Here is a 27311-nt window from a genome sequence, read left to right as displayed (position 1 = left end):
GGCAGGAACACATATAAAACAATCTATTTCTCAGCTGACAAAAGTACCGTGAAGAAAACCTTATAGAAACCTACCTGTATTTCTAACTAGGCACACGAGTCCTCATCTGCTAATTTGGTGTTTGTAGTAACTCTGTGCAGCATGACTGCCATGGATAATGAGAACTGAAAGCATGCAGAAACACATCTGACAATAACAGGACTGATGAGAAGCACAGAAATACAGGGTTCTGAGGTACACATTGCATTACACACAAGAAATTCTACACTAACATACAAATGCCTATAGTATATCAACTTGAATATAAACTTTCAAACATCTGTAGAATGCCAGATAATATTTCAGGCTGAGAGGGCCATATAACCTCTGTTCTACAAGCTGTATGTAAATGAATAATCACAGTGGAAAGCAGGTGGTGGGCCAGTGTGAAGGTTGGGTTTTACCTGTCAACTTGATAAGACCTGGATTCACCTGGGAAAGGAGTCTCAGTAAGGGACTGTCTAGATTAGTTGTCCTAAAGGCTTCGCTGTGGGGGTTATCTTGATTAAATTAATTGAGGCAGAAACCCAGACCCAGTATATGAAACCATTCCCTGGGCCGGGCATCATGGACTTGGAGGAGTGGAGAAATGAGCTGGGCACTGCATGAAGCATTCATTCACCTCTTTCCGCTCCACTGGGTATGTAATGGGACTAGCTGCTTCAGGTTCCTGCTGCCTTGGCTTCCCCCAATGATGGACTGTCACCTGTGAGCCAATAAACCCTTCCTCCTTGAGTCAGAGTGTTTTTATCACAACAACAGGAAATGAAACTAAGATAGCCAGATTTGGTCAAAGGATGTAGATGGCTGACCCTTGCATGCACTAGAGCAAGTGCTAAAAGGAACTTTTAGAGAAAAAAGCAAAACGAAAAAACAACCAAGAGAGAAAATGGAAATCTAGTTAAATAATTAAAAGGAAAAAAAAAAAAAAAGAAAAAGGCCCCAAGAACAGAAATGATGCATGTAAAAAACAAATGTCAATTTTGTCATAGGGATGGATGCTTCCTGACTGATGTGGTATATCCTGATAAACTTCTAACAGGCTGGGACCATTAAGTTGAGGGTGCATTTAATTCACCTAGGCCACCATAGTTTAGCAACTGAGTACACTATAGAGCGCCAGTTGTTCACCAGCACCACCTCAGGTTGGCTAGCAGCTGCCGCCACCTACCATTGTGAGAGTACTGTACTGTATCATTGCCAGGAAAGGCTCAAAATTCAAAATGTAATTTCAACTATATATGCACTGCTTTTGTTTTATCATGAAGTTGAGAAGTCCTAAGTAAAACCCTTTTAAGTAGGGGAAATCTGTAAACTTAGTGAATCTATATTGAAAAGTTTTTCTTTCTTTTTCTTCCTTTCTCCTTCCTTCCTTCCTTCCTTCCCTTCCTCCCTTTCTTTTCTTTTTGAGACAGGGTTTCTCTGTGTATCTGTGGCTGTCCTGAAACTCATTCTGTTGACTAGGCTGGCCTTGAGCTCCCAGAGACTCACTGCCTCTATCTCTCAAGTGCTGGGATTAAAGGCATGTGCCATCACTGACTGACTATAAGTGATCTTAACACTTAAGAAGTAGTTGACAGAATGAACTTGAAACATACAACCAACTATGAAGCCTACCAAAAAATTGTTAATGAAGACAGAGGTATACATGTATATATGTATATACATATAGATACACACATATGTGATATGAAAAATATCACAATGTAAACATTAATTAAAAAGTCATATTAGTATCCCAAATCCAGAACAAGAAATAGTTGTCATAAGTAAAGGAAAATACATTGCAAATTGAGTAAATATACTAAAGGCTTAAAAAATTTAAAATGTGGGTTAGATCAGTGGTTCTCAACCTTCCTAATGCTGTAACCTTTTAATACAAATACAGTTCCTCACATTGTGATGACCCCCACCATAATATTCCACTGCTACTTCCATAACTATAATTGTGCTATTATAATGAATCATAATGTAAATATCTGATTTACAGGAATCTGGTAAGTGACCCCTGTGAAAGGATCATTCTCCCCAAAGGGGTCACGACTCACAGGTTGAGAACCACTGGCTTAGGCTGATGGTTCAGAGACAAGGGGGACTTGCTATTCTTCCAGAGAACTTGAGTTTGGTTGTCAGCACTTAGGTCAGGTAGCTCTCGACTACCTATAACTCCAGTTCCAGTAAATTCACTGCCCTCTTCTGATCTGACTGCACCCATACACTGTGGCATACACTCATACAGATACACATAAATAAAAATCAATCTAAAAACCAAATAAAAATCATAAATGTATGAACAGAAGTAATTTTTATTAATTTTTTCATGGAATATGATTCGATCCTGTTGTCCCCCCTCCCAGATCCTCCCCATCTTCCTACCCATCCAGAGTCTCATATGTTGGCACACTTGGTCCCAGCTCCAAGTGCTGGGGTAGGATTTAGAGGTCTGGCCTTCTTGGAAAATGTGTGTCACAGGGGTGAGCTCTGAGGCTGTAAAAACTTCCTGCCATCCCCACTGTGTTCCCTTCTCCAACCATTGTGGATCTCCATGTGAGCTCTCAGATGCTGCTCCAGTGCCATGTTCCTTGCCACATGGTGACAGACTCCCATCCCCCCATCCCTCTGGAACTATAACTCTTATAAGTTAGGTTGATTGTGGTGTTTCATCACAACAATTGAAAGGTAACTGAGGCAATACAGAATATTCAGAATAGCATATGGAGAATTATATGTTATAAAACAAACATCAAGTTATACAAACTGAAATAAAGTGTTCCCTCTCTCTGTCTCTGTCTCTCTCTCTCTGTCTCTCTCTCTCTGTCTCTCTCTCTCTCTCTCTCTCGTGTGTGTGTGTGTGTGTGTGTGTGTGTGTGTGTGTGTGTATGCGCGAGCGCGCTCGCTTGCCGAGTAAACATGTGCAGAGGTCAGAGGCTGAAATCAAGACTTCTTCCTCAATCACTTCACCTTAGTTTTGGAGATACCGTCTTTACACGAACACGGAACATGCTATTTCAGCTAGCCGATTGGCCAGTGAGTCTCTGAGATCTGTTGTCTCCACCCATCCTGCACTGATGTTGCAGGGCACAATACAGAAAAAACAATGAAATAAAAGGCTAGTCTGCTGAAAGCTAAGATGGCATACTATTCGTCAAACAAATCAAGGGAAAATAAAAAGAAAGAAGAACCAGCAATGACCAATGCCAGGAATATGCAGCTCACTGAACATACTACAGTCTCAAAGACACATTAACCAAATATGATATGGAACTTTTGCTGATGATTTTGAGAACTAAAATTAATTTCTTTTCATATTCAAATTACTAAATATATCAGTTGTTTTCTATTGCTGTGATAAATACCATGACCAAAAGCAATTTGGGAAGACAGGGTTTATTCTACTTTAAAATTTACAGTCAGTCCATCATGAAGGGAGGGCAAGGCAGGAAGCTGGAGGCAGGGGCTGAAGCTGAGACCAAGCAGGAACACTGCTTACTGGCTTGTCCTCATAGCTTGCTCAGTTTGTTTTCTTATCCAACACAGGACCCTGCCCAGGGTAGCACTGCCCCCTCCCCCCATCAAACATTAAGAAAATGTCCCACAGACTTTCCTATCTGATGGAGGCATTTTCTCAAATGAGGTGCCTCTTTCCATTTAATGGTAGCTTGTGACAAATTGACAAAAAACTAACAGGTCACCAAACTTTACCAAAGAAATGAATAATCTGAGTAGTTCATGTCTGTTTGATATAAAACTGAGTTAAAAACAGCACAAAGAATATCCTTGGCCTAGAATGGCTTCACTGGTTGAGGAGATGGCTTAGCAGTTAAGAACACTGAGTGCCAACTTGTACAGCCACTGTGGAAATCAGTATGGCCACTCCTCAAGAAAATGGGAATCAGTCTACCACAAGATCCAGTAATTCCACTCCTAGGCATATACCCAAAAGAAGCACATTCATATAACAAGGACATCTGTTCAACCATGTTCATATCAGCACTATTTGTAATAGCCAGAAACTGGAAGCAGCCTAGATGCCCCTCAACCGAAGAATGGATAGAGAAAATGTGATAATTTGCACAATGGAGTACTACTCAGCAGAAAAAAACAATGGAATCTTGAAATTTGCAGGAAAATGGATGGAACTCGAAGAAACCATTCTGAGTGAGGTAACCCAATCACAAAAAGACAAATATGATATGTACTCACTTATCATATTTGGACCTGCTTTATGATACATAGTAGTGACCATGTCTTATCAGAGCTGTTTTTAGTGATGTTGCTCAGAATGGTTTCCTAAATGGTGCCAGGTACCACAGAACTGTGCTGTTTTCTGGGATTTTGTTTTGTTTTTTACTTTTTGTTTTTGTTTTTGTTTTTAAATGACTGCAGAACCTGGAAAAGCTGTTGCTGCTATTGATGCATAACATACTGCTATTATTGGTCACACACACACACACACACACACACACACACACACACACACACACACACACACAATTTGAATTTTTGGAAACTTTAGCTGTGCAGTCAACTTTGGAAAAAAGTATCCCAGTTTACCGTGTTGAGTTGGCATTGTACAGAAATTAATAGCCATATTGGTCTAGAAATGTTGAACTTAATTTTTTCCCATTTGTTCAGGAGTAACACACTGTATTAAATATGTAAGGTCTTATCTACCTAGGTTTGATTACAAAAACTAATAAAGTATTCTCAAAAAAAAAAAAAAAAAAAAAAAAAAAAAAAAAACAACCAAAGAACACTGGGAGCTCTTCTGGAAGTCCTGAGTTCAATTCCCAGCACCCACATGGTAACTCACAACCATCTGTAAAGGGATCTGAATCCCTTCTGGGGTGCAGGTGAACATGCAAATACCATATACATAAAATAAATCTTAGTGAGGGGGGAGGGAGAGAGAGAAGAAAAGGGAGAGAGGAAGAAAGAAAGGGAAAGGGAGAGAGGATGGAGAGTGAGGCAAGGGGAGAGAGAAGAAGAAATAAAAAGATGAGGTACCCCAAAACCCTGGTTCAATCTCTGGCACCCCTTCTCAAAGCCACATTTTGCTGACACTCAATGATATGGAAAAAAGCAAAACAATAAGCTAGTACCTCTCACAAACAAAGGGAGAAAAAAAAGCCAATATTAATAGATCAACTTAGACAAACAGAAAAAGATAACACACGGTGACTAGATGGGTTTGATTCAGGAATGCAAGTCTAACATTCAGACATTCAGCTAAGAGAATGTGCCACGTTAACTGACTAACAGAAAAAAGCTGGATGGCGGTGGCGCACTCAGGAGGTAGAGGCAGGCAGATCTCTGTGAGTCCAAGACCAGCCTGGTCTACAAGAGCTAGTTCCAGGACAGCCTCCAAAGCCACAGACAAACCCTGTCTCAAAAAAAAGTGACTCACAGAAAAACACAGAGCTGAAAAAAAAAAAAAAAAAAGTATCAAACACAGTCAGGAGACAAAGTCTCCACCAACTGGAACAGGGGGGGTTTCTCAATGAAGGACACCTTTAGAAATGCACGCCGTATTGAATCATGGAAGACTGGGATATTTTCCTTCCACAACTAGGTACAGGATGCATGTGCATTTGTACTGGAAATTATATTGGAGGTTCTTGCCACCAAAGCAAAGCAATATAATAGCAAAAGAAAAAGAAATAAAATATTGCGTGGAAAGCAAGATATAAAACTGGTGTTTATTCCCAAAAGACAAAATAATCTATACAGAAAACCCTAAAAAAATCTTCAAGACAAAGTTAATAAAATAAATGTCTTTAGCAAAGTTCAGGACATATCAATGCATAAAAGCCTGTATTTCTTTTTTTTTTTCCGGCTTTATATCAACCAAAAGCCTGTATTTCTATGTATGTAACACATGAAAAACTACAAATAAATACTAACAATAAAACACGAAACTCCCACAAAGTTCCAAAAGGTCCTTTTCTGAATGTAGAAATTGGAAATCTGGTTTTCAGATTTATATGGAGTTGGTTGGTGGTGGGGCACACCTTTAATCCCAGCACTGGGGAGACAGAGGCAGGCAGATCTCTGTGAGTTCGAGACCAGCCTGTCTATAAGAGTTAGTTCCAGGACAGCCTCCGAAGCCATAGAGAAACCCTGTCTTGAAAAACCAAACCAACCAAACAAACAAACAAACAAAAAATTATATGGAAATGCGAAGAACCAGATGAGCAAAAGATTCTTGGAAAAAAAAAAAAAGGGACAAAGTTGAGGACTTTGGCATTTGACTTCATGGGTTTTTTGGTTTGTTTGCTTTTAAACTAAAGAATTCAGGACAATATGAAATTGGTATAGAGACTATGTATTTAATGTTTAGGAAAATTTGTATAGTCAATTGATTTATAACAACAGGTACTGAGCAGTTCATTGTATGTAGAGAGGACAGCATTTGAGAGTTCTAGAAAAAATGATGCACACATAACACATCAACAAATAAAATCTCATCTCATATAAAAACTAACTTGAAGCAGACTGTTAGGTGCTAACTCCCCATATTAGGGCTCTCAACCCCAGCAGTCATGGATGTCACCTCTGGAAATAGATCTTTGTAGATGACCGAGATAGGATGAGGTCATTAGTGTGAGCTCTGATGCAGTATAACTGTGCCCCCACAACATGAATGACACTCAAAGACAGCAGGTGAAATAAGGCAAACACAGAGAACAATACGACACGTTCTTGCTTACATACAGAATCTAAAACAGTGGAACTCAGAGACAGAGAATAGACTACCAGGGACTAGGAGAGAGGATGAGAAAGATGACAAAGTGCACAAAGCCTCAGTCAGGCAGGAATAAGTTCAACTCTTTTTCATCTGAGATCTTCTGCACAATACAATGAGTGTGTGAACATACTTAACAATAGTATCTTGTATTTCAAAACTGCTGAGATATATAACTGTATGCAACTGCTGAAACTCATCAACCTCATGAATCAAAAGTGATGGAGTTGATTACAGGTTATTGTGCCTCAAATCTGTCTTTAACCAATATTAGTTAGGGGGCTAAGAAGGTGACTCTGTGGTTAATAGCACTTGCTACTCTTCAAGACAACCAAGATTCAGTTCTCAGCTCCCACAGGCAGCACAAATCCACAGTAATTCCAGTTCTGGAGACCTTGTTCTATTCCAGCTTCCAAGCACACACATGCACACGGTGCACACACATGCACTCAAGCACGCACATGTACACTGTGCACACACATGCACTCAAGCATGCACATGCACACGGTGCACACACATGCACTCAAGTACGCAATGCACACACACACACATGCACTCAAGCACACACATGCACACACACACACACACACACACACACGCACTCAAGCACGCACATGCACACGGTGCACACACATACACTCAAGCACACCACATGCACACGGTGCACACACATGCACTCAGGCACGTCCATGCACACACACACACACACACACACACACACACACACACACACACAGAATAAGCAAATCAACCTTTAAAAACAACAGTATCTTATAAAATAGCTCTAGAGAACATATAAATAGATACAATAGATACACTGCATCCCACATTTCTGCCTAAAGGTGCCAGAAAGTAAGGCATTATAAAAGCCATTGTTCTTTAAAAGTATTCAATTGTCCTTTAATGTGTAACACATGCACACATAGATAGCTGCATGGACACTTACATGACAGCAGTCTGTATTACTGAATGCTTTGTTTGTTATATTATCAATACAACTCCCCCCAAAGACACCCTTTTCTTTTCTGATAGCCTTTGCACTTCAAATAATCTCATGTTTTGCCTTGTATCACTCATTATTATATAAAATCTTACAAATTTACAGATCCCATATTTAATGTAAGATGAAATTATAATCTTTTATTATAAGGTTAATTATTCCCAATATATTGGTAACACTGGAAAGCAAAAATGTAGAGCTGAGATGAGAGCTACATTTTATGACTACTATATTAAATATGCATTTTCAAAATTTCAAACATGCCCAAAATGAAAACCCAATTCAGGAAGTTCTTTCCTGACTTAAATAGGGTAGTGGCCTTGTGGGTTATTTCACTGTTGGAGATTTCTTCTCAGGCCCTCCAAACTAAGAGACCTTTTCATGGTTTTCTAACCTTGTTAGTTTTGCCAACAAGAGAACTAAGAGGTGTGAAGTTTCTAGAAGAAACAACTACACTCTGTCATCAGGCAGTGCGCAAGGGTCCCAATGTACCAAGTACAATGGACAAGTGTTCAAGAACACTTCTTCAGTCCTAGAAATTTCTAGAACACAGGGACCTTATTTTATTAGTTTGAAGAAACTGAATTGCATCATATTCTCCCCGCTCCCCAACAAAAACTTACTTCTCTTTTTGGATTTTTTACCTTAGCATCAGCCTCTGCTCTTAGTTACTTATGCCAGCTGTCGTTCTGCACTTTCCTTATGTTTAACAGGATGTCAAGCGTCACTCAACGTACATTTCTCGTGACCCCCAGATTCATCTCTAACCCACTTAGCATCTTAAGAATAATTTTAAAGTTTTTATATTTATTTATTTGTACATGTGCATGTGTGTGTTTGCAAGTGGGAGGCTAACTTCTGGGAGGCGATTTTCATTCCATTACATGGGTTCCAGGGAGGAAACTCAGGTCATTGGGCTGGGCAGCAAAAACCTTTAGCTGCTAAGCCATTTCATCGTCCCTTTGAGATCTCCAAGACAGAGGTGATCATCTCACTTCGTTACACAATCACCTTAGTTAAATCTCTACTCTTGGCCGGGCGTTGGTGGCACACGCCTTTAATCCCAGCACTCAGGAGGCAGAGGCAGGCGGATCTCTGTGAGTTCGAGGCCAGCCTGGTCTCCAGAGCGAGTGCCAGGATAGGCTCCAAAGCTACACAGAGAAACCCTGTCTCGAAAAACCAAAAAAAAAAAAAGAAAAGAAAAAAAGAAAAGAAAAAAAGAAAAGAAAAATCTCTACTCTTGGATGGATCGAATCCAGCACTTACCACCTTTGCTTATCCCATTCCCTCTGTTAGAAATACCTTTCTCACCTCTGCATTCTCTGTTACTTAATTTCCACCTTTAATACTATTTTCTGTATGGCTTCAGCCTTATGAATTATTCATCAGCCTACAAAGGATACTTTTTACTTCAACATCCCATGCTACTTCTCCTATGTGCTACTAGCAAATGTCTCTCCCTCACTAGATGATATGCTTTTAGGGGCAGGGACAGTGTCTGGTCCATCTAATTCCTAAAACTTAACTAGAGGTCTAATTTTAGAAGGCTCTACATAAGTAAGTTTATCCAGAATAGAAACTAGAAGAGGGAGTATGCCCATTAGACCAAACCACCCCAATAGTTATAAGTGAAAATATCAAGTGCCAGTCACCTGCAATGCCAGCTATTATGTAGAACAAACAGAACCATTTACTTCAGTTTGTTACACAGGCATCAGTGCACACAAGGGCAGTTAGCTTCAAGGGAATTGGGAATCTATGGTTACTGACTGTACAGTCTCTTTAACTGGAAGGCATTTCACAACTGAGCAATGATTGATAATGGAAAAATCAAAGCAGTTGTCTAGAGCACAACAGTTAAAAATGCAAGGTCTGAATTCTTACTATCACAGGCTTTGGAAAGTAACTTAAGTGTTCTGTACTTGTTTCCTTTTTGATATACATAGTGAAGCTGTGAAAAATTAATAGAATATGTATAAAGACAAAAGAACAGAATCTGACAAACCAACAAATGGCAGTTATAATTATTATTAATGTAAGTACCTTATTATTTTAAAAATCTAAAGCATTTATTTACAGAGGAATTATTACCTCTACTAACTTGAAGGATAATCTGATACCCAAATTATGAGTATTAAATACCTTATTTCCTTTTTAAAATCTTTTATTCTCTCATATATTATACTCTCTCCACTCCTTCCAATCCCTCTCCTCCTCTCCCTCAGGTCAACTCATCTCCTATCACAGCTGGGCATGGCATCTCAGCAGGAAACCCTTCCACTGTTGGGAGTTCCCCGAGAACAGCAAGCTACACAACCATAAGGAAGTACCATCTTTCTTTAGAGCTCAGAGTAATCATTCAAGTGTTACTCCAGTAATTATTTCAGGACCCAAAACGGTACATACTCAGGAAACTAGATGGATGGCCAGAGAGCAAGTTCTCTAAGACAAGACAGAAGGTAAGAAATGCTGCCGTAGCTTTTTAAGGTCTAAAATGAGACTGGGACCCATGAAAGAAAGCCAGAATCTAACCTGGCACCTGAAGATCTCTCATCTGCCACTCAAGACTCTGTTCTCACTGCTCTGCCTCCTACAGAGAAGGCCCAAACCTCAGAGCTGTAAAAGAGGCTGAACCCACCCCAACTCAGGGCTCTGACTGATCTGGAAACTTTTCTAAACAAGTAAAATCACTTGCCCGAAGCTGTCCTGTAGATACGTGATAGAGTTCATTCTATAACAGTACTATCTAGAATTAGTATGCTTGTGATTAAATGTGAGAAGTAAATGGTCCATCCAAGTATCTAAGTGACCAGATTTAAAGCAACTGGCTCACTTAGTCATTATACAATGTATCCATCTTTTAATATGCTATACATGAGTGCATATATCTTTATCAATTAAAAAACAGAAAGTGAAAATTCTAAATGCTGAAAAATAGATTACATTAAAACATGGGTTATAAATTCTTATGCTTCAAAAGAAGTTAGACTTAAACATTACCTTTAAGTTGAAAAAGTTACAAAACAGCTGCAAAAGTATTTGTGAAAAACTTATGTAGCATATAACAAAAGGGAACTATAACTGAAGATACTGAAAAGTAGCTCCAGGCAAAGTGGTCTATGTCTGTAATCCCAGCTAAGGAGGATTGAGGCAGGAGGACCAAAGAACAGCTTGGACAACAGCAATCCCCCCATCTCAAAATTAAATACTTCACAGTAAGTAAATACACAAGGAAACAAAATCGACAACTCTGCAGGTCTAAAGTCACTCTTACTTTAGGCCATATTTACACCAGTAAGCTCCTGTTAAAACACAAGCCCATAAGCTACCATAACATTTTTTGGCTGCTAACTACTTGTAAATTAGAAGCTAGTGACAAACTACATATAATATAGAAGTAAAACAAAAGATGAAAAGCTGAAATTCAAAGTTATCAATCTCACTGAGAGACTACATGTTTCTGCATACACACATTTGTGTATATGTATGTCTGTGTGTATACGTAGGTCAGGTGTTGGCTTTGCATGTCTTCCTCATTTGCCCTTCATCTTATTGAGACAAGGTCTCTCACTGAACCTGGAGCCCACTGATTTCACTATCATGGCTGGTCTGTCTCCACCTCTCTGGTCTGGGATTACAGGGGCACACTGCTGAGCCTAGCTTTTTAAGTGGTGCGAGGCTCTGATGAAAGCATTTTACAAACTAGGCCACACAAAGACTCCACAAGTTTGTTTGAAGCAAGTTGTCCACTGAAAATAAAAGGAAACCAACTCATATAACCCATATAATTAATTCCTAAGTAGAAAACATACTAATCCACGGAACCAAGACTCATTATTATTAAATGATAAACTATCATCTTGAATAATCTGTCATATATATACAAAATTGGTTTGCCTGTTTAAGAGGAAGAGAGAGTGTATGCATTTCCGTGTTAAATGGTAGTCTAGGTAGATTGTGAGTTTCCTCTGAGAAATTATCAGCATCCAAAGAGAAGGCAAGTGTATAAAAGAGAGCAAAATATAGGACACCTGGAAATCCCACGGTGCAGGTGGACACTGGATTTAGAGTTCTGATGCCCACCTTTCTAGTAAGTACCTCAATGTCTTATGACCTCTACCTCCTGACCTTTGTCTCTGAAATCAAATGAAGTGCCGTATAACCCCTTGACTATAAAATGACACTATTTTGGAGTAAGTGACATTTCAAAATGGGATATAGGATCCCATTAATGAAAATTTTTGGCTCATAGTCTATCAGCGCATTGCCCAAAATGTTAACTGGTGAGTCCAAATGCCTTAGTTCATTGTTTCATGCATAAATTATAGACTGTGAGAAACAATGTTAATTAGAAAAAAACTGATATAAGTAGCTTGCACAGTACCTTCTGATAAACAATGGAGCACACGAGGTCTTTGACAGCGGACAGAGACAGTTCCTGGGCTTCGATGGTAACACTCTCTCGTGTGAGGCCAATCTGAAGTAGAAATGAAACAGTATGCACTGAGCCTCTAGAGTTTGTGAGTGATGGGGCACTGCAGCTGCCATTAGAAAGCCGAGCTGAGAGTCCTGTCTTGGGACTTGAACACGGAGAAGGAGTTGGCAGCACAGCAGAAACAGTTGCAGGTAACACAGACTTCTGGGCTGATGGAGGGGAATTATTTGCAGACATCTGCCTTTCTTTAATCTATAAAAATAGTTTCCGATGCTTTTTAAACGGTTTTGAATAAGTTTTCAAAATAATAGTAGTAAAAAAATGACTGCGCTTCTGATTTAGATGAAAGCTGCTGTATTTCCTTGGCTGAGGCGCTCATGCCAGTGATGACAAATTCTGTCACTGTGGGTTAAATACACAAAAGGTCCTATTGGGCTCACCATCAGTCCCATTAAAAATTTTATCTTTAGGACCACACCCAGATCTGCAACTCACTTGACATCACCATTATCATCGTAAGAACAGAACTGATCCTGATTATATATGAAACATCTTCACTTATCTTAAATCTGTTCTTGTCTTTTCCTTTTCATTTCAGAAAATAAGAATTGAATACAGTTGCTTTTTGTCAAGATGAAGTCTTCCTGACTGAAAGGTGTGATTCAGATAATCTACTCCTTCAGTGACTGGTGGGACACCCAACGGTCGGTCACACCTTAAATTGCCCTCTCAAATGTATTCATTTCCATCTTGGGGAGTGAACTTTCCTCTGATGAAGTAAAAAGCTTTTAAAAATAGTATAAGCATATTTCTTTTGATGAATGGGTCCACGGAGAAAAGCTGATGCCTTCTGAAATGCTGTCAACCTAAAAGAAAAATTTAAAAGGGTTTCAATGCTTTATATTCATTTCCATCAGTTTAAAATGTAAGAATCCCTATATTTTTTAGTGATGGTATATATTACAATTCATGAGTACATCCTAATGGGTGATCATTTTTACTTCAGTTACTATGTCTTTTTTTTTTTTTAACTGCAGGTATTAATTTTAGAGAGGGATTCCCACTTAAAATAATACTCCTGTCCCTCACCACTAACGCTGGAGCCCTGAGGGTGGGGGATGGGGCTAAATAATATATTGGCCTTCTTTTTGGGAGACAGGATTTCACTCACTCTGTTGCCCAGACTGGTCTTAAACTCCTGGGCTCTAGAGCTCCTTCTGCGTCAGCTCCCTGAATAGTTGAGAGCAAGACACATATTACTGCACCCAGCTGTAATTTATTGTATTTTAAATTTATGAAGATAAAACACTATTATTTCACAACTACACAATTCAATTACGATAAGAAACAGAAAAACAGAAGGAACAAAACAGGAAAAGTAAAACATCATAGACATAAAATGCTCACGATCTTAGCATATAAAAGATACAAAACAATTTCCCAATACAGGAAAGCTTTAGTAGTCTCTCACATTTTTATATACTAAGAGTTGAATGAGAACAGATACAAGACCCTAGATTCGATTCCCAGTACTCCCACCTCTCCAAAAGAGTTGAATTCTGTCAAAATATGACTCCTGGGCTGCTGTGTTGACAAATAAATACCTTCCAGAAGCCTAAGGAAGCAAAAGGGCAAAGAGGATATACCGGGGACAACGAGGAACTGTGAGACAGTTGATAAAACTATGAAACACAGGAGAAAGTTAACTCATCATTAAGGGATTTCTCACATTAGGAAAAAGAACACCATGCATGGTAAACTATGCATCATGGTTTTATAGAAAACACAGTTTAGAAAAGAAAAAGTCATGCTCCCTCATGACTGAATGAAATGGCTCACACACAAGAAGTAAGTCCATTGAAATTCTTTGTAGCCATAAACAATTCCAAGGATGAAAAACCGAAGCATCCAAAGTGTGTGTTGTGACTCTATGGAAACCAGTATATGGAGTTAAATTAAAGTGAATGACAGAAGAACAAAACCATACAGATACAGGAATACAAATGAGAAAATTCAGAATAAAATGAGTCTAAAAATAACTTAAAGATACAAGCACTGATAGTGACATTTAGGCAAATGTCTAGAATTCAATCTCATATTCATAGCATTTGATAGTAATGTTTCACCAATGTGTGTCATGATACTTTTTGAAATTACCGGGAAGATAGCAATTTTGCTGATGAGAAGACCAAAGCACAAGGTGATAATGCAATCTGCCCAGTATCACATGATTATGAACAAGCAGAGTGGGGATTAGAACCCAAGTCTCATGTTCTGTCACCAGCCCTGTCTCCACAATAGCAACTGCTTCTTAAAGATAACAAGGAACCGAGAATCACTGTTCAGAGAGGATGTAGCTACGGGTGAGAGATTACACAGAAAGAATTGCTCAACTTGTATCTTGCTTATCTTCTCCCAACAGTTTTCAAGCTTAAAGCAGAGAAGTGAAACTTGAACTTTGTCATTCAGAGAGAATTACATGACTTTTTTTTGATGAACTCAAACTTACACCTCTTGAATGCTGAGATTCTAAAACCTGAGTGCAAATGTCTGAGCCAAGACACAGCTCATCCCATACAGCCAAAGCAGTGAGCCAGTTTAACCATGAATGCTATGCAGAAGGAGCCCAGGGTGAGAGATGTAACCATGGACTGGGATGGGGAGAGCTGTTTCAAATGCTGAGCACAGAAAAGCAGGTATGCACAATTCAGAAATTACCAAAGAAACTTAAGACAAACAAATCCTCTAGCCAGGGGCTGGAGAGATGGCTCAGCAGTTAAAGAGCCCAGGCTGATCTTCCAGAGGACCTGGGTTCAATTCCTAGCAACTGATGGCAGCTCACAGCTGTCTGTAATCCAGCTCTAAGTGATTTGAAGCCCTCACACAGACATACATGCCGACAAAAACACCAATCAATGAACATAAAATAAAAATAAATCATTTTTTTTAAAAGAAAAAATCCTTAACCAGACCCGAGATTGTTATTCAAATGATTTATGAATAACTAGAGAATAGTATAATGATTACATGTCAACCTAAATCCAAGCAGAGTAAGAAATGCCAAGTCCATCACACTAATGACTTCATGAAGAATGACACTAGAGTCTCAAGTGGAGGAGGTAAGACCTAACCTTCACTGAGCTCTTACCATGTGACAGATGCTGGTCTAGATTCCTCTATTACCTGCTCAATCCTCACAACCACCCATTTTAGAGTGGAGAGAGCCAAAGTTCAGAGGCTAAAGACTTGTTCAGGACTACCACACTCTCACGAAAGTAGTATTTAAAACATTTTCCCCACTATCTTTGTAAATATGCTGTGTGAGTTCCAGTGGGTATCCAGTTGGGCAGCAAGGAAATTTGCTGTATGTCAAGAAGTCTTTAGGGAATATCTCCAAACCACTCTTAGCCCTGTATTTTCATTAGATGTGACATGGTAAAGACAAAGACATCTGCTTACGTAACCTTGAGGTAGAACAAAACTGAGCAAATAAAATTAAAGTGAAACTTAACAGAGATAAGCTCAAAGTTAAATATGCAACATAAGGATGGAGAATGCTGATTTAGAAGCCATTCATGAGGGTGGGCTATGTTTCCAAGGCTTCAGGTAAGCTGTTAATGTAATGGGCTGACCAAAAGAACTAAGGCAAAAGTAAATCCTCTGGACACTGGAAAGTCATCATCAATATTAATCTGCACACTCCATAGTCTATCCTTACTATAATGTCCATTCTATAACCTAAAAGTTTAGAGTTAACAAAGTTTTAGATTTTGGAAGAAAAAATTGCATACATCCAGGTAACAGTGAAGATAATGGCAATGATAAACATATGCTTCATAAAACCAAACAGAGTAAGTGGTCCTCAAGTATTTGAGAAGCGTTAAGGGAGAACTGGTTTTATTCAGCCTGACTGCAGAGAAGTACCAGGAAAATTGCAGCACCATTTGCTGGCACCTGGCCATAAGGATTGACACCTGCACCTGAATTACTGATAGCACCTGGCTTAGTGTATTACTCAAACCATTCAGAAGTTTTATAGAATTTGATAAAAGATATCTTCCCACTAAATTTACATCTTATTATACCACTGGATATTAACTGCTTAACAGAAAACAACCTAATAACACACTTGACTAATTTACTAGAGTGACATGAATTCCTAATAAACTATAGATAATTTTGTATAAAAGTGATTTTTTTTTTTAAGTTTCAGCATGGATACAAATATAAGAACCTGTCTTAACAGCTTCCACCCACTCATCCCATCTGTTTTCTCTCTCCGTGTTTTGTTTATGGAATCGTGATTTGATCTGTAAGAAATATAACAATTCTAATTTACACGAACTTTGGTCATACTGTTTAATTTTTTTGTATTGGTTTCAAAGAGAAAATAGAGTTTATAAGCTAGCAAATAGTACATCTTGTTAATTTATAAGCTGTGTATTAATTAGATGTTGTTTCTAATAGCTATAAGAGCCTCTAAACCAGAACAGTACTGTCTAGTTGTCAAGAATTTATAACAGTTTAGCTGGCATTCTTCAAATGTTCTTTTAGGGAGCTGTCACATATCTCATTCAAATGAACTTAGAAATTCTGCCACCAGTGAGTGGAATCAAAAGATAGGCTATTAAAGGTATTTTGAGCTCAGTATGCCCAATTGTTATAGGAAAGGGAAAAGACCCCAGAGGCTAGCGACTTGGCTGAGTGATACTTCATGGTAATGTCACAAGCAGATCAACCTTCCTTCCTCCTCAGTCAATTCATCACAATACAGTATATTCCAACCTTAACCAAGTCTCTGATTAGAAGCTTCGAAAAGCAGGACTTTCATTCACCATATACTTACAAAACACCTGGTATTTGCCAGACAACTGCAAGAGATGCTCAAGTTACAGAGCAACAGTAAAATAAGACATGACCACTGCTCTCTCTGGAACCCACAGACATTAAGCACACATTTGCATAACGAGCTAGGTAATTACAAACTATGAGATACAAGGGAGTCTATGCCAGGGTGACTTAATTTCAGCTGGGGTCTCTAAAGTAACAAGGAAAACAAGAGAATTCCAGAACACAAGGCAAATTAAATACTTCAAAGGGGAGCTCTTAGGATTTAAGATAGCCAGCATTCTTTTTGCATCCAGCAAATGTTAAAGAAAAGAGGAAGAAATGATTTTCCTTTGTAATAGCACATTCACCTGACTCCCACCAGTAAAGAGTTGCCCAGGTTTAACGTAGCTTTGTGTGCAAGGAACACTAATAAGGTGTAAGGTTTTATCCCGACCCTCATGCAGATACGTACACGTGTATGATATGTAATGCTTTAGCATGTTAAAAGCATGTGAACTTTTCAGTGACATAACTGACCAGTACACTTTAGTCAATATCCATATTTTACCTCAACAAACGTCTGACTTTGCCTAATGCTTATACATTGTGCAAAAACTCAAGTATTTTTATATATTAAAAAAATATTAAGGGAGCTGGAGATATGGCTCAGAAGTTAAGAGCACTGGCTGTTCTTCCGGAGGACCGGGGTTCAATTCCCAACATCCACACGGTAGCTCACACCTGTCTGTAATTCCAGTTCCAGGGGATCTGATACCTTCACACCAATGCACATAAAATAAAGTTAATTAAATTACTTTAAAAATATATCACATTCTGTGGCAGTCTCTACACCTGACAGCATATTTCAGAAACATGACTATTCCCTCCGATTAATATAATACTGTCTTCCTAAGAGCTAGGGACTCCACTAAGTTGTTCTCTCTACAAGTCTGCTTATCTGGGACAGTCCTTCCACTGTCAGGGAGAATGCGGGAAGGGCACACGAGGCAGCTTCCCTTCAGGCACTGAGAAGTATACCCAGCTTTGAGAACACCAGTCTGGCATATCATCTTTGCAGCAGTACTTCCTAAGAAATCTGACTGGCTAATAGCCAGTGAGCACTTCTCACACATGGCCACTATACCATAACCACACAAGTGGAGAAGACTTATCACCATTGAAATTAAAACTAAAACATTTAAGTATCATATCCCAATTTTTCCTGTTAAGATGACTGCTCCAAAGAGGCAAGTTCAGTATGAATTACACAATGGGAGAGACTCAAAGAAGAGATGTGACTATTAAATCCAATTCTCTGCCTAATCGAATTATATAAGTAATTATTATCAAATATTAAGTTCTGAACAAGCCTCTTTTAAAAACAAGCAATTAATTCCACTATGGTTAGTATTTTCCCCCCCAACTTTAGAATTTTGTTGAAAACACGAGAAAAGTTCCCTTCTCTGAAAAACGTAACTCTCTACCCTGCCTCCTTTTTACTGTATGGGGTGTTTTCAACTCATCTGATTTTAAAATGTAACTTATTGTAGTTTTAGGTGTGTGTGGCTGTGCTTAGATGAGAAACAGCACACAAACAGAAAGAAAGAAAGGTCTATTTTAAACAGGCCATCTGATAAAACAGAAAGCTTGGAAAATGTGCAAGATTAGAGGTTCGCCACTTTAAGAGGCTGGTGAGGGGACAGGAGGGGTATAAGAGAGAGTGGGGTGGGGAGAGTGTGATCAGAATGTATGAAACTGTCAAATACATTTAAGAAAAAAACTCTTAATTTTAGCACTCCTCAAGTGTGAACAGCCCTGGATTATCAAAGAGGACTCCAAACTCATGTTCTCGGGCCCATGACATTTACAATACTATTCTATGAAGCAAAATCTACAGTGACTTTTCGTGTAAGACGTTTGAAAATAATACTTTTACAAAGACTTGCAACAACTTAATGGCTAAACTGCTGTTTTATCTCACTCCAGATTATAACTGGGAAGGAGAAAGTGTTCTTATACAGAGCAAATCTTACTAAGATCTGAGTCTGGGAACTACATGGAAGCCTTCTTGAAGCAAATCTGTAGGCTTGTCTGCCCTCTTGGCATTAAAAGTTTAAGCGTGGGCTGAACAAAATCAAAATTGTTAAAACTGCAACATTAGGTATAAAGTAAAAGTATTTTTTTTCCTTTAGTATAACTACGGGATACAGATGAGGACATTTTGAAGTTTTTGTTTCATTTGTGCCTACAGGTTTTAAAGGGCCTGTCCTACAAGTTGTCTTTCGAGTTGTAACTTATCCTCTTTAATCACAGATGACACTGATAGTCTTATTTCCTGTGGGGACGGGCGTGGTTGAAGGGACAGTTACGTCCATGCCATCAATCTGTGTACGGAAAAGTCTGCAGGTCGCCTGTCGCCTGTTTTATATTCGTGCTTACAGACAGCACGGCCTATACTTGTGATTGCGACGAAGTGAAATAAAACATCCGACACGCAATCGAGTCGTGTCGTGTAAATATAGATATATTTTGTCATTGCTCTACATTCGCCGGGTGTTTCACCTTTAGTGCAAAGCTCCCCGGGGAGGGGACGGGACCAGAACGTCCTGGAGCAAGGCTGCAACTCGCAAACCTAAAGGCAGTCAGGAAACCGGGGTCACCATCCTCCAAACCCCGGATACTCGCCCCTTCCAGCCCCCCAGGACCACGAAAAGTGCAGCAAGGAAACGGGAAGGCTCCCCGCACGGCGCGGCGGAGCTAGAGCGGCACAAGTAGTTTGCGGGGCTCGGGATCGGCGGGTCCACCCCGTCCCCGAGGGGCAGGGCGCGGTGGCTCACCGCAGCCGCGCGCTTCCAACTTGGCCTCGCCGAGGACCGCGGAACTTGGCCGCGCCGGCGCCCCCGCCCGGCGCCCGCCCGCCCGCCGCCCCGACTTCCCGCCCAGCCGCGGCCGCCGCCCAGCCCGGCGCGGGTCCGAGTCCGCCGCCGCCGCGTGCCGTGGGGAGGGGCCGCGCCACCTCAGCCCGACGGGTCGGGAGAACAAAGCGGCGGCGGCGGCGCGAACTTTTTTCGGTGTCTGCTCCGCGCTCCCTCAGGCGACTACTTACAGAGGCGGGCTCAGTCGCTGTGGAGAAAGTCCACGCGCGCCAGCGTCCGCGTCCCGGTCCCAGAGCAGGAGCTCAGCGAGGCTTCACGGACCTCGCAAGATCCCGCCCGCCCGCTTGCTCGCGCCCCTTCCTCCCGTTCGCCCTCCCTCCCGTCCCGTCTCCAGGCCGGAGGGCGGGGGGCCGGGGCGCGCGGGCGGGGGCGCGCGGGGCCTGCCGGGAGCTGTAGTTCCCCGCCGCGCCGTGGTGGGTCTGGCTGCCTGGGGGAGGGAGGGGACGACCCGGAGGCTCGACGCCCCTGCCAAGTCCCCCGCGGGGCGTCGAGCGCGCAGCCGCCCGGGTGGTGAGCGTCTCCAGTGTCGCGCGGGACTCGAACCTCATTTTGCTCTCCGCTAGGCAGGCGATGGCGGTCGGGGGTGGGGGCGGCGTCCCGAGTGGGGGACCGTGCCCATCCCTGTGGCCGCCGTCACTCCGCACACCGGGCGACCAGCCAGAGTTCTTCACCTGCGGCACAGGGAGCCTGGGACGCCGCCTGCACGCGCCCTGTGTTTCCTCTCGTTCATCTGTCCACCCGCCTGTGGCCCTCGCTACCAAAAGCTCAGTCGACGGCCACGGAACCTGCGAGAAAATGAGTGTAGGGTAAGTGGGTGACCTGGTGGGCAATCACATAAAGATGAGAGAAGACCCTGTGTGTTAAATTATACACACTTGATGCAACAGAAACATCTGCGCGGTTGACAGACATTGTCATTAAAGCTATGTAGTTTGTCCACGTCGATGTTTTATCCCTTCGAAGCAAAATATATTGATGTAGTTAGATGAGGTAAAGTCAGCTTGTCTGGATGCAGAAAGCCGGGGGGGGGGTGGAGCTGAGGCAGCTTTGGAGAACAGAGGAAGAGTAAACCTAAGTGGACCGCTGATACAGAATCAACAATATTAACGGATAGTCCTGGATTTCAAGTTAAGTGAGACGCCCTCCCCACCCCCACCCCCACCACCCCGGCCAGGATAGAAGTGGAGACTGAAGGTACATGCTGAGACCCACAAGGTCACCAGTGAGCTAAAGCACCGACTACATCCCCATCTCTTAGATACCATCTCTTAGATATCGAGACTTTTTAAAATAAAAACGTGTATATCCTTTTCTACTGGGGGATAAGGGGTGGGAGCACGTTTTTGGCATTGCTCTGGAATTGGAAGCTGCCAACATCCACCAGCATCTAAGTCAGTTTGATTACATCTTTGTACTTAAAGCCTTACCCGCACATCACTCACGCTCATTCAAGCAACCCTCATTGAACTCAGTGGGTCACAAAAAGACATGGAAGGGCCAGGTTCAAATGAGGAGGTTATGGGATGTGAATAAGATCAAAATGCTGTGTGTGTGTGTGTGTGTGTGTGTGTGTGTGTGTGTGTGTGTGTGTGTGTGTAACTGTTGAAAGATATTCTGCCATTCTCTTACTTTAAGATTAAAAGCAGATTCATTCAAGTGTACCTTCTTTTTAAGCATCCCCTTGCTCAACTGTGCTCTCTTTTCTTTCCAGTTCCCAGCAGATGTTTTAGTCCAGCCCGGAATATCTTCTCCCAGCAAGAGTCTCAGAATCTCATTGGAGCAGCTTGCATCCAGTTGCATCTCACTCTTGACTTCCATTTTCTGTTGTGGTCCTTAAAGAAACAGTTACTTTCTTTTCCATAGGAGTAACTTTCTCCAAGAATTAAATGCTCTTCGGAGATTTAAGTGTTTATGTGAAAATCTGTACTTTACATCTAGATATTTCATTGAACAACTTTCTCACCAGTCTACTTTTTAATTGCTTTCTCTAGTTAAATCTTTCAACAGGTCATTTGAGGCTGAGACTGACTTTGCCTCTGAAAATGTATCCTTGTTGGACATAAACCACAGTTTTCTCCCGTGGTCTCTTCCTGTCCTAAGAGATGAAGATTGGTTTTCAAGACCGATGTTCATGACCCTTAAGAGAACGTGGAATCTGAATGTTAAAATCTTCTCGTTTTTTAAAAATGAAAGACATTTCACCTTTAAAGAAAATGAAAACAGGAGCTTGTAATCTTCCCCTTCTTTGGCTTTAGTTGTGAATCTTCCTGTTTCCACATTTAATGTCCCTTCTTGCCCTTAATGACATAATCATTTACATGTGTTACCTAATACTAGTTAAGAGGGTCAACATGGTTGTCAATTGAGGGAGCAGAGCTCCCTGATTTAGAATCTTTTTTTGTTCTGTTACTTATTTTATTAGAAACAAGCTTCTTTTACATGTCAATCCTAGTTCCTTCTCCCTCCCCTCCTCCCCTGCTCCCCACCCCCATCCCAACCCCTTACTGCTCCCCAGGGAGGACGAGGCCTTCCATGGGGGAATCTTAAAAGTCTATCATATCATTTGGAGCAGGGCCTAGACTCTCCTGTGTCTAGGCTGAGAGAGTATCCCTCCATGTAGAGAGGACTCCCAAAGTCCATTCCTATACTAGGGATAAATAGTGATCCACTACCAGAGGCCCCATAGATTGCCCAGACCTCTAAACTGACATCCTCGTTCAGGTCTGGAAAAGTCCTATGCTGGTTTCCCAGCTATCAGTGTGGTGACCATGAGCTCCTCCTTGCTCAGGTCATCTGTTTCTGTGTGTTTCTCCAGCTTAGTCTTGACCCCTTTGATCTCACTCCTCCCTCTCTGCAACTGGGTTCTAGAGTTCAGTTCAGTGTTTAGCTGTGGGTGTCTGCCTCTGCTTCCATCAGCTACTGGATGAAGGCTCTAGGATGGCATATAAGGTAGTCATCAATCTTATTATTAGAGACGGGCATTTAAGGTAGCCTCTCAACCACTGCTTAAATTGTTAGTTGGGGTCAAACTCCGAGATCTCTGGACATTTCCCTAGTGCCAGAATTCTCTTTAAACCTATAATGGCTCCCTCTATTGTGGTATCTCTTTTCTTGCTCTCCTCAATTCTTCCCCTGACTAAATCTTGCTGCTCTCTCATGTCCTCCACTCCCCTCCTGTTCTCCCCCTTGATGGCATGTAGAAGACTGAAGATAGATCCATATCTATCACCATAAATCTGCTGATTTAGAATCTTAAATGCAGAAAAACATGATTTTCTGAGGACCCGCTGGAGGAAGTTGTCATTTAAAAAAATACAACAAACAAACAAAGAGCCACTTCAGCTGGATTTAATTTATAGAACATGGTTACTGGAAATGCATTTTGTGTTTGTGTCTTTTTTCCATGACCATAGAACACAGCTGAAAAATTTGTTCACCATTCAAGTGTCAACATAGAGTTAGTAAAATGATTATGGGGAGGGGGAACACTGTGGACTATTAGTAGATACACACTGGTTACAATCTTACAGCTCTGTCACCTGATTGTATCACAGTTACCCTAGCCACAATTTCAGTCTAGGTTACTCTAATAGATTTTAATTAGTCTCTCCTAGACTAGCTTGAACTGTTACATTCTTGGTAACACATTCATGATGGTTACATCCATCATCTGTGATTTTGCAAGCTGTAATTGTTCTGTATTCTGATTGCCATTGACAGACAGCTCTTGGGTCACTGACCACATTTCTTTGTGTCTTTACTGTGGACCAGATCCTCCTGAGTTCTCTGTCTGCCCTGGCCTCTCCTGAACTTGTGGGAAAACATGTCTTATTTTTATTCATTCATCAGTTAGGACAGGGCTTAGAAAATTGTTTGTTTGTTTGTTTTTGAGACATCATCTCTATGTAGCTCTGGCTGTCCTGGAACTCACTATGTAGTCCAGGCTCCAAACTCAAATCCACCTGCCTCTGCTGGTATTAGATGTGAGCCCGTTCCAAGGGCTTAGTAATTTTTAATTGAATTGTCAGACTTTATTTTTCACTGTCATTATCTGGATAACTGATAGTCCTAAAATATCACATGATAAACTCCTCAACAGTTCCCTTCTGTCTACTAACCAGGTTTAAATTAATCATATCATTAACGCACACCAGCCCTGAGTCGGATATATTCATTCTTGTTTTTTAAAGATTGATTTATTTTATGTATGAGTGCTCTAACCGAAAGTTTGCCTTTATGCCAGAAGAGGGCATCAGATCCTACTAGAGAGCCACCATGTGAGCCACCATGTGGTTGCTGAGAATTGAACTCAGGACCTCTGGAAGAGCAGCCAGTGTTCAGATAACCACTGAGTTATCTCTCCACCCCCCATTCTGTTTTATATTAGAAAAGCTTCCTCTGTTTATCCCACATAACCTCCTTATTTCCATTATTTAGTAGGTTTATATTCATTTTCACTTAATTTTATATATAATATTGACAACATAGCATATAATTTAGAAGAGCATATAGTTAAAATGATGATCAAGTCTAATAACTAAAGAGAGATAATCACGTATATTTCATCTGGTTCTCTATTGTTTCCTTACAGGTCAATATTTAGGTAATTGGGAAGAAAATATCTTGCATACTTTAGTTATTTCTACTTGTCTTCATGGTTTTCCCTAGGAAAAAGAAGATAATGTGTAAATGCTTAAGAATTTCTTAGAAATGGATTTAACATCAAGTTCCCTCAGGCTATAGAGTACTGAGTTTTAATTTAAAGCTCTGTTTTTGAAAATGTCAACTAGTTACAGCCCAAAAGCCAACAGAAAAGAACAAAGGTATTATAGACATCATCACATCTGGATTGACCATAACAAAGATGTCTAGGCTGATCCAGACCCTTGAACATGGATGCCAATAAGGAGGCCTCTGCACTCCAGGGAGCCTCTGGTGGTGGATTAGTATTTTTCCCTGGTGCAAGAAGGGACTTTGAGAGCCCATCCCACGTGAAGGGTTACACTCTGGCCCTGGACACATGGGGAAGGGCCCAGGACCAGCACAGGAAGATTTGGTGGACTTTGCAGAGCCCCCGTTGAGGGCCCTACCCTGCCTGGGGAGTGGTGGGTGGATGGGGTGGGGGTAGGCTGGGGGTGGGGGAGGAGGGATGGGGGTGAGGGGAGGGAGAAGGAGAAGGGACTTACATGTGAAACAAGCTTGTTCCCTAACTAGAACTAATAAAGAAAAAAACAAAAAACAAAAAAAACCCAAAGATGTCTGGGCTCTTTCAGCACATAGAAACAACTCAGGATATCTTAATTAGAAAAAAGGCACTGGGGTAAGACTTTGAATGCAGTCCAGTCTAAGCTCTACCATTTAGTACTTTGGTTCTCTTTAGTCTCATGTAGAATTAATTTTGTTCCCAAAATGAGGGAACAATAATTTTATACATCATAGGATTCTTGTGAGAACTGACTGAAGAAACCAGTTCACATGAGACGAGTCTGCCTTGGTTTGTATCACATAACCAAGCAACAATTAACTGGCTGATTGTTGTCTCTACACTATAAGTCGCCACAGGATTAATTGGAAAAATGCACAGAAAGCAGTTTTATTGGCCAGCTCACAGAAAATACACAATAAGTTCTTGTTAAAGAGTAAACACACATACACACACACACACACACACACACACACACACCTTTATCTCCTCAGAGAAACAATTGCTGAACTTGATTCTATGGATGTCTGTGGTGATAGTTTGTTTATGATCTAATAAAGCTTGTCTGAAGATCAGAGTGCAAAGCTAGCCACACTAGCTTTCCATAGAGGCCAGGCAGTGGTGATCCACACCTTTAATTCCAGTACTCAGGAGACAGAGGCAGACGGATCTCTTTTAATTGAAGGCCAGCCTGCACTGATGAAAATGATCCACTTTAAAAGAGAAACAGAGCTCACACAAAGGTGATCTTCAGTACTTGGGATCCCGTGCCTTTAATCCCAGCACTAGGGAGGAATATAAGTCCGGAGGAAACAGGAGGGCAGTGCAGTTGAGGAGCAGTGCAGTTTGAAGACAGGATTGTCCTTTCAGGCAAGAAGTCTCTAGTGACTGGATGCTGCTGCTCTGATCTTCAGCTTTAACTCCCATATCTGACTCTGAGTTTTTAGTATTAAAACCAACTAGAATTCATGATGCGGATGTCAATTTAAAAAGAACAAAAAGCTAAAGAGGCCCAGGATTTATTGGTTCACTGGACATTTTTTCAAGAATCACTTGTGCATCTCAAACATTTGCGAAAGGCATTTGATCTAGAGGGAAAATAGTGCCTGATGAAGTTCATTGGCTGAGATATAGACAAATCTGTAACATAGAGAAGAGGGTACAAAAGTATAAGTTGATTTCTCTTTAAACCTATAATGGCACTAGGATGACCCCAACTAAGAATCTAAGCAATAGTGGAGAGTCTACCTTAAATGCCCTTCCCCTATAATGAAAATGGTGACTACTTTAAATGCCATCATAGAGCCTTCCACAGTAGCTGATGGAAGCAGAAACAGAGATCCTCAGCTAAGCACTGAGATGAACTGCTGGAATCTAGTTGTAGAGAGGGAGGAGTGATGGCAAAGGAGTCAAGACCATTCTGGGGGAAACCATAGAAACAGCTGATCTGAGCAAATAGGAACTCACAGACTCCAGTCTGACAGCTGGGGAACCAACATAGGTTGGAACCAGGCCCCCTGAATGTGGGTGTCACTTGGGAGGCCTAGGAGCCTATGGGGCCTCTGGCAGTGGAACTAGTATTTATCCCTAGTGCACAAATGGGCTTTGGGAGCCCATTCTCCATGAAAGAATACTCTCTCAGCCTAGATACAGGAGGGAGTAGTCAGGCCCTGCCCCAAATGATGTGACAGTCTTTGATAATACTCCATGGGAGGCCTCACCCTCCCTGGAGAGTAGATGGGGGCTTGATGGGGGATGGATGGGAGGAAGGGAGGGAGAGAGATTGGGGATTGGTATGTAAAATAAGATTGTCTTTAATTTAAATAATTTTTAAATGTATAAGGAGAAGGCAAAATACAGGGATAGAAACTGAGAGAAGTTCATCTCTTGTTTATAACCATGTTGATGTAGACCAACCTATGTTGCCAGTTGCATAAAATTAAAGCATATACAACTGGGTATAGCGCATAACACTTAATAGTATACTAAATAATAAGAGTAGGTTTGTGTATTCACCATATTATTTGTTTGTTTACCTGTTTAACTATCCATTGGTGATGAGGATTGAACCCAAAGACTCATGAATGCTAAGTGAAAAGCACTGAGTTGTATTTCTAGCACCA

General features: G+C 41.0%; 2 protein-coding genes across 3 annotated transcripts in view; one reads left to right on the top strand and one right to left on the bottom strand.

Annotated features, from left to right (window-relative positions):
- Prkd3 (protein kinase D3) overlaps positions 1-20317 on the bottom strand; it is a 66632-nt gene extending 46315 nt beyond the window's left edge. The window contains exons 1-2 of one of the 2 annotated variants that reach the window (XM_027426045.2): positions 20156-20317; positions 12169-13085 (exon numbers count right to left, since the gene is read on the bottom strand). In XM_027426045.2, coding sequence (XP_027281846.1) covers positions 12169-12456 — 288 coding nt within the window. In that variant the 5' untranslated portion in view covers positions 12457-13085; positions 20156-20317. The remainder of the gene's footprint in view (positions 1-12168; positions 13086-20155) is intronic. The other variant, XM_027426044.2, reaches the window with a different exon arrangement.
- On the top strand, positions 14824-20499 carry LOC113836721 (translation initiation factor IF-2-like). The gene is made up of 3 exons (XM_027425874.1): positions 14824-14850; positions 19618-19820; positions 19872-20499. The coding sequence occupies exons 1-3, from the start codon at positions 14824-14826 to the stop codon at positions 20497-20499; spliced, it is 858 nt and encodes a 285-aa protein (XP_027281675.1).
- The last annotated feature ends 6812 nt before the right edge of the window (positions 20500-27311 follow it).

The sequence above is a fragment of the Cricetulus griseus genome, chromosome 7, assembly GCF_003668045.3.
Source record: "Cricetulus griseus strain 17A/GY chromosome 7, alternate assembly CriGri-PICRH-1.0, whole genome shotgun sequence".
Taxonomy (NCBI): domain Eukaryota; kingdom Metazoa; phylum Chordata; class Mammalia; order Rodentia; family Cricetidae; genus Cricetulus; species Cricetulus griseus.
The sequence above is the reverse complement of the archived record's forward strand: the minus strand, read 5'-3'. Positions and strand labels throughout refer to the sequence as shown.

What these genes read in the sequence shown, in the direction of transcription:
- LOC113836721 (XM_027425874.1), top strand. Translation starts at nt 14,824, where the DNA reads ATGAATGCTATGCAGAAGGAGCCCAGG. An exon ending in CTATGCAGAAGGAGCCCAGG is followed by an intron (nt 14,851 to 19,617) that starts GTGAGAGATGTA and finishes TTTCACCTTTAG; the next exon opens with TGCAAAGCTCCCCGGGGAGG. An exon ending in GCGGAGCTAGAGCGGCACAA is followed by an intron (nt 19,821 to 19,871) that starts GTAGTTTGCGGG and finishes CCCGAGGGGCAG; the next exon opens with GGCGCGGTGGCTCACCGCAG.